At 46.8% G+C, this 14235-nt stretch overlaps 1 protein-coding gene across 2 annotated transcripts in view; it reads left to right on the top strand.

Moving 5' to 3' along the window:
* The window catches only part of KLHL3 (kelch like family member 3), a 36372-nt gene extending 23893 nt beyond the window's left edge, over positions 1-12479 (top strand). For both annotated transcript variants that reach the window (XM_072348159.1, XM_072348160.1), the window contains 9 exons: positions 1141-1257; positions 2233-2382; positions 5055-5172; positions 5820-6017; positions 6789-6890; positions 8962-9090; positions 11099-11239; positions 11436-11579; positions 11842-12479. In XM_072348159.1, the coding sequence (XP_072204260.1) occupies positions 1141-1257; positions 2233-2382; positions 5055-5172; positions 5820-6017; positions 6789-6890; positions 8962-9090; positions 11099-11239; positions 11436-11579; positions 11842-11870 (1128 nt within the window). In that variant the 3' untranslated portion in view covers positions 11871-12479. The remainder of the gene's footprint in view (positions 1-1140; positions 1258-2232; positions 2383-5054; positions 5173-5819; positions 6018-6788; positions 6891-8961; positions 9091-11098; positions 11240-11435; positions 11580-11841) is intronic.
* Positions 12480-14235: the final 1756 nt, after the last annotated feature.

Here is a 14235-nt window from a genome sequence, read left to right as displayed (position 1 = left end):
TGCATTTGAAAACACTTGAAGCTTTTGCATTATTTTCTTCTGCTGTTAGCTGGGGTTTGATTACCGGGCTCCCTGTTGCTTGCTGAAATCCTATTGCAGCTTCCTGAATTCCAAGCAGTTCAGCAAGAGCATTTGTTGGCATAGGAAACGAGGCTCCTGCTTTACTGCTCACTTTGTTTTTTTTAAGAGCATAGTTGAGCAAAGAGGAGGAGACCCCTCTGCTCTGCCTCTCCTCTGTGTGAGGGTCTGTCAGTGCCTCCTGCAGATGCACTTACTGCAACAACTGGGGAGCAAGGCGGTGCCCTTGGTTCGTGTTATCAAGTTACTGACGTTGGGCCCAAACCAAAAGTTTCCTTGGGGAAGGATGGGAGAAAGAGAAAAGTCTCTTTGCAGATTGCCCTGACCACAGGGTGACCGTGGTGAGCAGGCACTGGACAAGGGCAGCTGTGCAGGGCGATGCTCCCAGAACCTCACCAGTAAGCAGAGTGGGGTCACAGCTGTAATTTTACAGTAGGTGCAAGCTGAGTGTCAGACTGTCATTTGGACACTGGGATGCTCCACTGCAGAGATCAATATCCTGCTGTATTACAGCTGAGACTGCACTCCTTGCTGTCCTGACTGCCCAGCATGCCCTTGTTTCCCTGTATCTGTCTTATCCGGGTATTTTTAGATCTGTCCTATGGGTTTCTCACTCTGGTGTGTTGATTAAGCAGAGAGGTGAGCGCAGCGACTTGCTGTTGGAGCTGGCTCCTCCAGGAAGGGTATTTGTTATCGGTGGTAATCGTTGTGGCTGATTTAATGAATAATGTCCAGTGCAAATGTCAGAAGGCCATTGAAGTTTCCTGGCTGCCTTCCAGGAGCTCTGTGCAAGAAGAGGTGTATGATTGTCCTGGACACATGCTCAGCTCAGGGAATGATACAGCACAGCGACATGGGAGGTGCTCGTTAGTGTGATGCTTAGCTCACCTCTTGGCTACTGAGGTGATGATGCTAGCTACAAGCTGTCCCCATTTCTTCTTCTGTTTGTCTGGTCGAGGTCTTGCATCTCCATCAATACTGCAAAATGCAGTGCTTCTGATGTGGGCAGGGTGACTGCAGGCTTGTTTGTTCTCTACATTCATTGTGTTTTTATCTGCGTAGGTCTTTGAAGCGGTTATTTCTTGGATAAATTACGAGAAGGAGTCTCGCTTAGAGCACATGGCTAAACTGATGGAGCATGTTCGCCTCCCCCTTTTGCCCAGAGATTACCTTGTACAGGTCAGTCTGCAAATAAGTAATGAATATTGCACTTAAGCTTCTTAATCGGTGGCTTGGCTGTTTGCTTCTGAGATGGCTAATTTGGCGTGAAGCGGAGTCTGTCAACAGAGGAATAAAAGGGAAAACTGGGTGGACTCTGAAATCTGTGTGTGTTTGTGTTCATGCATGCAGAAACCCTGTAAAATGTGACCTGTGCTCTGCCCAGCAGTGCTAGGAGCTGAGTTCCAGCCAGCCTTGGTGGAAGCATTTAGAAATAAATAAATTGGGATTTTTTTGCCCTGAAAAGACTCGGGCGGTGCTTGTACAAGGCTGCGTGGTTTTCTCAATGGTGTATGTGTGATAATTTTGGCTTAAGAAGAGTCCTGTGCGGGAGCAGACTCTGCGGAGGTGGGTTTGTGTGGTGGTAGGTGAGATGTGCGCTTAGTCTGACTTAGAGATTGTTCTTGACAGCTTAATCCCTTGGATCTGGGCCTCGATAATGAGATGAGAATCCCCAAAGAAGGGGTTGGGATGTGGGCTTTTAGACTGCTCTGCTTTCATCTTCTTTCTAAAAAGTCAATGCACCAGGAATGAAATTGATACACAGAAGATGAATGCATAACGTCTTTTTTCTTCCTTTTTAACTGTATCCTCTGATGCAGGAACAGATATGGCCTTTTCTTAAAAATTATGACTCAAAAAGAGGAATTACTCATTTTATATGCAGACTCCTGCTGAATTCTCCTCTGTTGAGATATTAGGTGTCTGACAGAGGGTGATAAAATAGAGGGAGAGCTGCTGCTCTTTAATGATTCTGGAAGAAAGGGAGCTTGGATGTGAATGTATTTGTTTCTTTGGAAAGAGCCGGAATTCTCTGCCTGTCTTCTGCATTTTTTGTGTCGGTGCTTTGGAAGAGAAATTCTGGTTTCTGTGTGCTCCTTGTGACCACTAAGCGCTTCGCTTTAAATCACCTCTCATGTGTGTGCATGCTCTCAGACAGTTGAAGAAGAAGCGTTAATCAAGAATAACAACACATGTAAAGACTTCCTTATCGAGGCCATGAAGTATCATTTGCTTCCTCTGGATCAAAGGCAATTGATCAAGAATCCCAGAACAAAGCCGAGGACTCCCGTCAGCCTGCCTAAGGTAAGCCAAGTTCCCTTCCAAACACAGGAGGGGAGATGTCACTGTGTCACCTCACACAATACTACTGGTGGCATTTTCTGTCTTTGAAAGGAGCACATGTGCTTTTAGGATACTTTCTAACTCTGAATTGTTTGCATTTCAATTGCTCTGAGCCTATCAGAGTGAGTCCCCTAGCTGGATGTGAGCTGTATTTCCTCTGCCTTGCGGCCAGTCCTCAATGCTTCTCTTGGGTGAGCAGAGCAGGGGAAGGAGCTGCTTGGGGAACGTGCCATGTCATCATAAAACTGGTGCTGCTGCAGACCAGGGGTTAGTGCAGGTGAAACGTTATTATCTGGTTCTGAGCAGAACTGCAGACACAAGCAGAAATCAGGTGGGGTCAGGTGTCAGTGCAATCAGTGAAGACACCAGGAGTTTACATCAGAAGAGCAGAAGTCATTGCTGCACAAGGAGAGCGTCTGTCACCTGTGTGACCGTCACTGTTCACAACTCTTCTGAGTTGCTTTACTGCCTCTCCTGGCGCTGTGCGTGCCCACTGTGGGTATGGAATGAAGTTCTGAGACAAACTCTCAGAGGAATCAGTATCTCTGTTCCAGGGACAACTCTCTGCTCTTAGAATGTTTTCTCATCCCTGAGTGCTCTGGGGGAGCTGCTGTGGCTTTGGAGCTATGGCCTGAGTGTCACTGACCGTGGACCGCAGGCAGCTGCTGGGAGCTCTGCTGGATGTGGCCCAGCACTGGAGCCTTGCTGAGGAAGATGGTCTCTGCTGCCTGTTGTTTGTCTGTCTCTGTAATCAGAAGGCAGGAAACAGTGGCACCCAGATGTGTAAGCAGGAAGTCTGAAGCAGATTCCAATAAACTTGGGGCAGCTACTGAATAAATAATCCTTGTTACTCCCTGCATTTATCCCAGTTGCATGCAATGCTTTCACCTCCGCTTTGTTAGTGAGGAGAAAATGACAACAGAAGCTGTTTGACCCATGCTCCAGAGATAAATGCAGTTGGTCATCGTGCCTCTCAGCAGAGTGCCTCTGAAGTTGGTGGAGCTTTTCAGTGATTGTAAGATTCCAGAAGTGCGGTTTATTATTTTTCTAAGTACAAATCATAGGGAGTCCAGTCTGTGAGTGGGATGTGAGATCTGTGCTATTCACATGTTCAGACTCTGGAAAGTCTCAAGGAATTGTAGTTCTGCAGAGCACGTCAGTGCGTTGTCTGTTCCTCCTGCAGGGGCCGAAAGGATGTGGGTAGAAGCTTTGGGGTCATGAAGGGCAGTGTGACCCTTGCTCAAGGATTAAAGAAGTTAATGAGCAGTGAGTCAGTGACTTCAGAGATTCTCAGCATCTACTAATAGCACAACCTATGAGTACCAACCCAGATCGTCTGTGGGGCTGTTAACCCTTTTCTTGTTGTTCTTTCTTTTTAATCTGTAAAGAAATGGGTGAAGGTGATGACTCCCAGCAATCTGGTTACTGGGAAACTTTCATCTCATCCGCTGGTCCTGCTGTGAAATCTCTTAAGTCTATAATCATGTGAGGCTCTGCAGCTTTCCATGAGAGGCTGCTGCACACTTAGTGGTCAGACTGCTAATTTAGGCTGAATTTACCTCCTGAGGTCACTGCTTTCTTCGTACTCATGTAATAATTTAGAGCACTGTCTAGCCCTGGACTCCCGTGGCAACTGTGACAGGAGTTGAGCTCGTTACCTGCTTGACCTCAAGTGATGTCTCATCCCCTCAGCTGCCCACAGGCGCCTTGCAGAGGCTGATGCCAGTATCATCTTCCCTTTAACTACATTTGAAGCCCCCTTATCTCACTCACTGCTCAGTGGCCTTGTAAAAATCAGATTGTCGTAGTGTTTGCTCCTGTGATAAGGGGAACAAATCCTCCCTCTTGATAGCAGTGGAGAGACAGAAGGAAACGTGTTCAGACCAAAGTGCAGGTAGAACTGTTTGTAAATGCCAGAGGTTTGGATGCTGCATGTGCATGTGGCTGTGGGCTGCCCTCCAGAGCTGAGGGCTGGCAGCAGGCAGGGCAGGTTCGTGAAGGACTGCACTGCATGTGGTCAGAGCATTTCTCAGGCTCCTGAGATCCACTGTTGATCAGCTTCACATAGATCTTCCCTGTGTGGAGTTTAATTACTAGATTTGCATCAACACATGTAGCAGCCAGAGGCTTTAATGAAGCTGACAACCTACTTCAGCAGCACTGGGTCTAAAGCCCTGCTTTCCCCGAGTGGCATCTTCCCTGCAGGTGACAATACAGCTGGCAGGTTTAATTTGTAAAGTGGCATTGACCATTTTTAGCACCGTCATGGATTAGTGACTGAACAGTGGGCTGGCTGTGGAAATTATGTTGGGATCTCCTTCGCTTAAGAATTCTTCAGCAACAAACCTTGCTGCACCCTGCTACAAATGAATTCTGTGTTTCGTGGGGAAATAGGGCAGGTTTCTGGCTTGGGAAATGGTGAGGAAGGAATTAATGGGGGTTGTCACATTTAGCATGCCTTAAAATGGGGATAAAGGTTTTCTTTTGAAGGATTGACTGAAGTCACTGCTTGCAGAGGCTTCTGGTGGGCTTGCAACTTTTGGCTGGCAGCTGCTATAGACTGGGGCGGGCTTTTGATTTCTGCTGCCCAGGCTGATGTCTGGGGTAGCCCAGCTCTCATTTTCCCCTTCCAGGTAATGATTGTGGTCGGTGGGCAAGCGCCCAAAGCCATCCGCAGTGTGGAGTGCTACGACTTTGAGGAGGAGCGGTGGGACCAGGTTGCTGAGCTTCCCTCCCGGAGATGTAGAGCAGGTAATGGGAAAGCTTGCTGCAACTTTAGTTGTGTCCAGCTCTTCAGGGCCAGATGGATGTGTCCTCGGTCATCACTTCAGCCTTCCTCTGAGCCTCCAGCCTCAAGCAGCTTTCGTTTTGCCATCCCTTCTCCTCTTTCCCTACATATATGCCCTTGGTGTTCAGCTGGATGCCCTGCTCTCTGCAGGAGTTTGCTCTCTGCTTGTCTGCCTCCCTTGGCTGCTGTCCCCACAAGTATCCAGTTTTCTGTGGTTTCCTAGTGAAAAAATCAGAGGAGCTCATGAAGCCCTCTTGCTCTGTTAAGGGTCAGTGGAGCTGAAAGGGCTCTGAAAGCTGGGAGCATTCTCCTGAAGATACAGGATAGATGTGAATGTGGATCCACCATTTGGTGTCCTCCGTGACTCCAAAAACAGTTTCATTCAGATTTGAATCCATCTGTGCCTTATGTTACTGTGCGTTTATGTGCATCCTTATGACATGTATTTTATCATTCTTGGCTCCACTGCTCTTAACCTGCAGAAAATGCTCAAGACTTGCCCACGTTCTGCTCTCCCCTGCTGTCTTAAGCATCCTGGCAGCCATGTGATGATTCTTGGTTCTTCAGCTGTTTGTAAAACCTCCATAAAATGTCTCTCCTCCTTTATCAGGTGTGGTGTTTATGGCTGGCAATGTTTATGCTGTCGGAGGCTTTAACGGATCGTTAAGGGTACGCACCGTTGATGTGTACGATGGCGTGAAGGACCAGTGGACATCCATAGCCAGCATGCAGGAAAGAAGAAGCACTTTGGGTGCAGCTGTGCTCAATGATCTCCTGTATGCAGTGGGCGGTTTTGATGGCAGCACCGGTAGGTGGCTGAACCTACCCTACCCAAAGCAGTGTTTTCAGAGACCCCAGCAGAGACTGCAGAGCCTTAGTGAGGTTCTAGAGCAATTCCTTTATAATTGTGTAGAGAAGGAGCCAGAGTCTGGGTGGGTGCATTGTGTGCAATACCAAACATGTGCACGTTCGGACCCTCCAGTAATTGCGGAGTATCTCACCCAGTTTCTTTAGTGATAGGGTTCTTTCAGTCTTGTTCTCTCCATGAACATACTGATTCTGGCCAACAAGGGATTTTTCCTGGTTTTAGTTGAAATTTGTACAGCAACATGAATGAAGTGTGAACAAGGCGTTTTATGGGGTATGCTTGTCCGGGAGTTATGTTGATAGAACTGCATGTTTAGCTTCACACCTGTGCTGTAGGGCTCTGCCACCTGGTTTAGCGGTTTCAGCTGGTGATGAGTACAGTGCAGAACGCTCTGGGGTAATTTTTAATCCTTTGCATAGACATTTGATAATACTTGAAAGGATATGAACCTTTGGGCTTGGGATCTGGACTCTGCTCCACCTTGGTGCCCCAGGGCAAGGGGCCACGTGGTGATTTTTCCAGCTGCTGGAGAAGTAGCGTTGATGTGGTGCACCCAGCTTGAAAGGGAAGGAACTGGAAAATGGGGTCACAGGAGTGTGGGGGGAATTGTGAGCTTGGGTGGAGGTGGAAGGCAGATGAAAGTGCAACACCAATCTTTTTCTCTTCTCTTTTTTTTTAATTAGAAAACCTGTGTATCCCCTTTTTAACTAGGTCTGGCATCAGTTGAGGCCTATAGCTATAAAACCAATGAGTGGTTTTTTGTGGCTCCCATGAACACAAGAAGAAGCAGTGTTGGAGTTGGAGTTGTGGAGGGTAAGAAAACCATCAGCCATTTCCATCAAGCAAATGTTTCAGTGTCAAACAGAATCCTGAGTGATTAAGTGCAATAGGAAGTAACTGCAGGACCTGTTCTCTACACTGTCTTCGATTGGTAAAGATTTATTTTATCAGACCTAATTGCTGCAGCGTTTTACTTCCTCCTTTATATATAAAGTGAAAAATTGTGTGCTGCTTTCCAAGAGCCTCAGACCTGTATCAGACCAAGAATGCTGTTAGGTGTGTGCAGGTTTCTCTGAATCCTTATTCTTTGTGTGTTGCTTCTGATGACAGCAAAGAGTGTTATGCAGTGCACTGTTGCCATTAGCAGACAGAAGAAATGTTCTCAGCAGAACAGGAGCAAGGTTTATCCCACAGCCCCAGGCTGGTGTTTTGGCAGGAATGTTGAAATCAGGCCTTCAGGCACACGCAGCATGATTTGCTCTGTGAACAGGGGCTGGTGATTATGAATGCTGATATTGGGGCAGCTCGGAAGTGGGGCAGGTGAGGTGAACAGAGCAGGTGGTGCAAAGGATCATGAAGCACCTGTTGGCACAGAGGTGCCAGCAGCCAGCTGGAGTGAGCTGGAACCAAGCAGCTTGGTTTGCAACTTAGCAACTTAGATAGGAACCTTTAGCAAAATCAGTTCTGAAGCAAGGGAAAGTTCTTGTTTGACCTTCTCTTAAACATGGTGTAGCAGTTTCCAATTAGTAGGCTGTGGAGCAGCCAGTGGCACAAAGCTTGTTGTGTACTGTGCTTTGAACTCAATTGGTTTGAATGGGAAACGTGTGAAGTGTGTTTGCAAGGAGAGGAGGATGGGGTGAAGTCAGAATGATGCGTGGGGGTTGTGCTAAATCTGCATATTTGTTAAAATAAGCATCTCATTCAGAACTGGCCCGTTCACATGCCTGTGGAGCGCTGGGCTCCTGATAGAGATGTGTTTTGCTAAAGAGGGTCATTTGAATTCCAAACAAATACTTAATATATACCTGAGAAATGTGTTTCTGTGGATGTTTTCTACTGGATGCTTATGAAATCATTTTGCTTTGCTTTGTTTAAAGTGAGAAAGTGTTGCAAGTGTTGGAGTTCACAATAGTAAATCAGTGTGTGATGGAGAAGGAGAGCTGATCACGATAGTGTAGGGAACAAACTGCAGCATGCAGTTAACCCCCAGTGCTCATCTGAATAGGGTGGAGATTGATCCAATGCCTGTGGGTGGTAAAAACATCTAAGAATTGATGCCTACCAGGGAACTTTTATCTTGTCCTGCCTTGTCTGGCACTCTTGCCTTGGTTGATTGAGTTACAACACATGGCTTCAAACAGCGGTCCACACAAGAGCTTGAGGAGGCTGTGAGTGAAGCTGTGGCCACAGAGGCAGGATTGCATCCTTACCCTTGGAGCCCTGAAATATCAAAGTATCAAGCATAAGACTGTAGATGATAGCTGCTGTTCAGAGGCTCGGATGACAAAGAAGTGCACAGGACAGACATACTGTCCTATTTTCCACCAGATTTTTGTGTCATGGTCTCTTAGCATGAGTAAACAGAGTGGCCTCAGCTGTATTAGAAGCTTTGGTTTGCCCTGGTTTGTCTTAGGATCTTCAAAATTGGGTCTACATTTCCATAGAGGTAGAATACTAAGAGGCTGTTGCAGATTTATTGCTCATGTGTAATTACTGTACAGTATTTATCTTTGTCAGCTCACCTTGCTGTGTGGCACCTGAACAGGAGGAAATGCTGATCAGAAGAATGCGCTTTGGTATTAACTCATCTCCTAGGCCAGCAAGTCATTCAGAAAACCCACAGGGCTTTGGGCTTCTAATGCAGCTGTTGTGTAGTGGTGGTTCCCTGTCTTGGCTGGCAGCTTTGAAAGCAAACAGGCCCACTGTCTGTGATCCTGCTTCAGATCCTTTTAGTAGGGATTGCTCCAGGCGTGCCAGCAGGCTCTGGCAATTCTACCAGGGCTTTCCTAGTCAGGATCTGATCTCAGTGGGGCTACCAGGCATGGTGGGAGCATCATACGTCAGTTGTAGCTCTGATGCTGATACCAACATGTATCTCTTGCAGGTAAGCTCTATGCTGTGGGGGGTTACGATGGAGCATCTCGCCAGTGCCTTAGTACTGTAGAGCAGTACAACCCGGCCACCAATGAATGGACCTACGTAGCTGACATGAGCACTCGGCGCAGCGGTGCAGGTACTCACTGTGTTTGTTCTTTTAAGAAATCACAGGGCTCTCCTCTCTTTGTGAAAGGAAAAGTGTGTTTTGGCAAGTGAAGTCTGTTATTTCCCTCCCCTCCCATGAGGGGAAAAGCCGTAACTGCTTGGAAGCTCTCAGCATCTCTCCTGACTTCATTATCATCTTTCAAATTGAAATTAATTTCTGTATTAGGGAAATAATATCCGTTGTTTCTACGTAGCTTCTCTAACAGATGCATCTCAGTTGTATGCTGAGAGTTGTCTTTCCAAACTGCCAGCTGCAGGCTCAGCTGGGCACTGGGAAGTCAAGCTGCACTGCCTCCTTGGTCCTGTTCTTAGGGGGCTGTCAGATGCATTTTCATTTTGGATCCCACCAACTCTCCCAGTGCAGCGCATCCTCTGCACTGGGTTACACATAGACCAAGTCAGGGTAACAGAATTCATCTCAGATGGCCAATGGTAAGCCAGGTTTTAGTGTACCTTTGCCTAGAGCTGATGATCTAGAAGAGCAGAGGAAAGGACAATTTAAAGGAAGTCTTGATGGCTTCTAACTCACATTAGGTCAGGTAGGCACTTGTCTTCTCTGTGGCTGTTCCTCTCCTACAGGGGTAGAAGCTCCTATCTGTTGCATTTAAAATAATCTTCAGATGAAGATTTCCTTCTGAGCTCAGTGGTTGCACACAGTCTTTCCTTTCTCACCCTAATGCACTTTCTTTAGCTCTTGCTGAGGCAAATACGGTCACATGCTATTGATTTTAATTTAGTTGAAGAGGTTTATAATACTGGTTTGATAATAAAACCTATCCCAAACCTATATGAAAACATTGAAAATCTCACGTTGTTGACAGTATATCAAAATAGAGCAAAAATGTGCCTAGCAACCTCGCAGCTTGCAGTTCCCAAACTGAGCCAAGCCCATCAAGTGGTCGGGACACAAACACTTGGCGTGCATCCCTCCAGCAAGCACCAGCTGCCACATCTTGAGCAGTGCTGTAGGGTGAGCTCTGGTACAGCTTGGGAGATGAGAACCTGAGCTCCCAGCATTGCTGTGCCCATGCTGACATCTAGCGGAGGTGAGGATGAGTGTCCTCAAATCCCTGCCATGACCCCGAAGCAGGCAGCAGGGCTGTGTTGGCAGCAGGGCTGTGTTGGCAGCAGGGCTGTGCTGGCAGCGTTCTGCTGGAGGAATGGCAGTCCCCTGGGCAGGGACAGCTCTTCCTGTGCCCCCCACCTCAACATATATGGAGGTATTTCAAGTGGAGAAGCTATGGTGTTCCCAGCCTTTTGACTCTCCTACTTGCTTAAATTAGCTTACTGACTTTTTTAGTTTGAAGTATAAATCTGTCATAACAGCTGAATGTGGTCAGATGGCAGGGTGTTGCAAAGCAGGTTGGATGGGCTCAGACATGGCAGGCTTTCCTTGCCAGCTGGGTGAGTTGCCACTTCTTCATTAACTGGGATGTGTCTCGAACAGTTCTGTGGTCAGATCTCTGTGCCTTTCTCTAAATCATCGACACAAGACCATCTTTAGGTCCTGGGGGCTGTCCTGCTGGCTAACGGCATGCTTAATGTGATGCAGTTCAGATTGGTGTTTGTTTTACTCCAGTTTGAAGTAGGAATGGTGAGGGGAACGGGGGAGACAAACCCAGAGGCAGCCTGAAGATTTGGAGTGAGCCATAGGTTGCTGAAAAGAGGAACGATGTCGAAGGGATGAAGGCACAAAGGCAGCAGGAAAAACAAAAATAGAGCTCCTGGAACTGAAAATCAGACTACGTGCAGAGAGACCAGTGGCAGGAAATATCAGGCGGACAGAGATAAAGAGGGGTGAGCTGCAGCAGTCTGTAGGCTTAGGTGAAGAGCTGACCAAGTGCTGGGTGATGCTGAAGCACACATAGCCCGCGTTCTGGAAGTGTCTTGGAGAGACACCCGTGCAGAATCCAGTAGCAGATCCAGGCACGTGCAGCCTTTCCTGTGTACAGCTGGCAATGCTGGGCTCTGTTTGGCAGGTGTTGGTGTTCTCAGCGGGCTGCTGTATGCGACGGGAGGGCACGATGGTCCCCTGGTCAGGAAGAGCGTGGAAGTCTACGATCCAGGAACAAACACCTGGAAGCAAGTAGCAGACATGAATATGTGCCGAAGAAATGCAGGTGAGCACAATAAGCCTGTCTTTGGTGCTTGGTTGCCTTTGTCTGTGATCTTTAATGTGGCTGTTGTTCTAGTAATAGAAGTATACGGTATTACAAACAAGTAATAAAACGGAAGATGAGGTGTCTTCTAGGGAATGAATCTAAAATGTGCTGTGGGAGAGAAGTTAGCCTGTTTAACTCTGTGCTCTGCTTTGAGGTGTGTGTGCAGTGAACGGTCTCCTCTATGTGGTGGGAGGAGATGATGGTTCGTGCAACTTGGCCTCTGTGGAATACTACAACCCCATCACAGACAAGTGGACGTTGCTGCCAACCAGTATGAGCACAGGGAGGAGTTACGCAGGTAAAGAAAGAAATACTTAAGTACTGGGGACAGCTGGGAACAGCTCGGGTCATTCATAAATGTAAGGGCTGTGCCTCCTGATGCTTTAATCTTTAATCTGTATGTCCTTTACTTGGTCTTCAGTATAGGATCCCGTCATGGATGCAGTAAGCAGCTCTCTGCTAGCTTGCTGCTGGTGTTAGTTCTTGCAGCATGGTCTTAGCTACAGGGCAACCAGGAGCTGCTCCTGTGATAACAGCATGTCTGTGCATTCTTAAAACAGGTGTTGCTGTGATTCACAAGCCATTGTGACACACAATCAAGCCATTGCAAGGAGCAGAAGTGAAGTGGATCCAGCTAGGTGGTGTTGGGAAGATGACTGACCTCCGACTTGACCCATCTCATTGCTGTTACCATCTTCATGTGACAAGTGCTATGTTACAAACATCATCTGCTCTGCAGTGGATTGCGAAGCGAAGGTCCTTCTGGGGACACGTTCCATGCTAGACATGAGGTGTTGCTTGTTGTCTGTGGTGCAATCAACTGTTTTTCTCAATGGCAAGTGTCCTGGGATAAACACGGTGCTTGAACTGCAGGCACTGAATTTCTTGTATGAAACAAAACTGCTACGTTTGGGCACGTGAGTATAAATGAACACTTCTGGATTTCTTCACTACTGACGCTCCGTACCCACTGTTGGTTGAACTATTTTCTCACTGTACCCAGAGGGCAGACCTTACTACTGACAGTGGAAACTTCTGAGTACCAACTGAGAAAAGCAGTCAGCAGGAACGGGCTGGAACAGGGTGCTCTGGCTTGAGTGTGACGCTGCCTGTCATACGTTTGTACATGCCACTGGACTACTGTATGTGTCCCCAAAATGCGTGTTGTACGGTGGAAATAAATACCATGTGATTTTTCTACTCGCCATGAATGCTGTTTCCTACACATGCTGGGCTATGCCTTCCCTGGGGCTGATATCTCAGCATCTCTATGACACAAAACCTCTCAGCCCCACAGAAAACATGCTGCTCTGGCAGGGTTCATTGCTCCTGTGAAACAAATACTGCTTGAATAGAAACTATTCCCTTCCCGTGCACCTCCCCAGTGCTGCCAGCTGTGCTGAAAGCCCCGGTTCTAACTCTGTCCAGCATCTCAATGCCATTTCATAATAGAGCGTTCAGATGTCAAAAGAAAGATCTTATGGTGCCACTAATGTAGAAAGTACCTACAGTGATGCCTGTCTGTCTGTCGGGCAGTGGTTAATGAGCATGGTAAAGAACGTGCAGTGTCTTAATGCTTCCAGAGTGTGGAGATGTCTCTAATCACCGTCATTGTAACTGTTAGTTTAATCTTCCCTGTACTGAAAGTGTTCTGCTGTCAGTACAAAGAATTTATATCATTATTCAAAACACAAATCTAGATAGAGCTGTGATGCAGTCATCTTGCTTACATCACAGATTCTCTTTTCTGTTTAAGAGGATGCTTGACTTGCAGATACCTCTGTTTGCCTCCTAGTAGCTCTGACATACGTTCTCCTGATGTGTTCTTTTTTTCACTCATTTTCCATGTGGATCAGCTGAGGTTCTTTCTGCTGGGGCAGCTGGCCTGCAGGACCATATCTGCTTGTGTTACTGTTGAACTCCAGCACTAAGTGCTGTTCTTTCCTGGTATCTTTCTCCATAGATCTGTCAAAAACACTCAAGGCAAACTTCTGCAGTAGAAAATTATCTAAAAATCAATTTCAGAGGGATCTAAGGCTTGTGCAGCTTTAGTAGGTGTATGTGTTAGTTCTGTAAATAAGCACATTCCAGTGTGTGAGTTGACATGGGCCTCGTACCATGAGCGCCTGCTCTCTCTGGGGGAAACAGTGCCTGCCTTTGCTGCTTCACCTCCTATAGAGGAGGGCTAACGATAATAATAAGTCCTTCCTATAATGTCCTTTATGTCTCATGTTGGGTTCTACAATTTGCCATGAAACGTGCCAAAATAATAACAGAACATGCTGCTCTTTTTGATGGCTGGTCTTATTGTAAAAGCTGTTGAGGTTGGTGGCAAAGTATCCCAGGCTGAAGCTGGCTTTGTATCAGAGTCCTGAGATGCATTGTGAGAGTGACATAAGCAAGGTGGTGCCTTGCCTTGGAGTGACTTTACCCCTAAAGTTGGTTGCCAGATGTGTGCCTTGCATGCAGCATCTGGGAATATGGCATAAATGAGATAGGCAAAGTTGTTTGGTCCATTATCATCCCTTATTGGATGGAGATCAGTCAATAGGATGGACATGTATTTGAGCATGCCTGTCTCTTGTTAGGTCTCAAATAAATGTAGGAAATGTGAAGCTAAAAAGCTTTGTTACAGCCAGCTGTAGCTGCCAAACTGATCTCAGTTGTAGCATTGCTGGAGCAAAGGCAAATGTTATCAAGACATAAGAGCTTTTTTAAATCTCAAACTCACAAAAAGTGCTGAAGAGATGCAAGTCTGAAGCTTGCTGGGTTGATTAGATGTTATGAATGGTGAATATACTTGAAAATGGTTAATTTTTTCTCCAATTTACATTGCTTCATAAACCTTCCTTGCTTAGAAGGCAAACAGCTTTTGGTGATTCTCTGTTCTAGTAAAATGGCATTTACTGATGCTGGTAAGACCTGCGGCCTGCTGGACAGGGTTAGGGTTTGGC

This window comes from Excalfactoria chinensis, chromosome 13 (genome assembly GCF_039878825.1).
Source record: "Excalfactoria chinensis isolate bCotChi1 chromosome 13, bCotChi1.hap2, whole genome shotgun sequence".
In the NCBI taxonomy this organism is placed as follows: domain Eukaryota; kingdom Metazoa; phylum Chordata; class Aves; order Galliformes; family Phasianidae; genus Excalfactoria; species Excalfactoria chinensis.
This window is presented reverse-complemented; position numbering and strand designations above follow the sequence as displayed.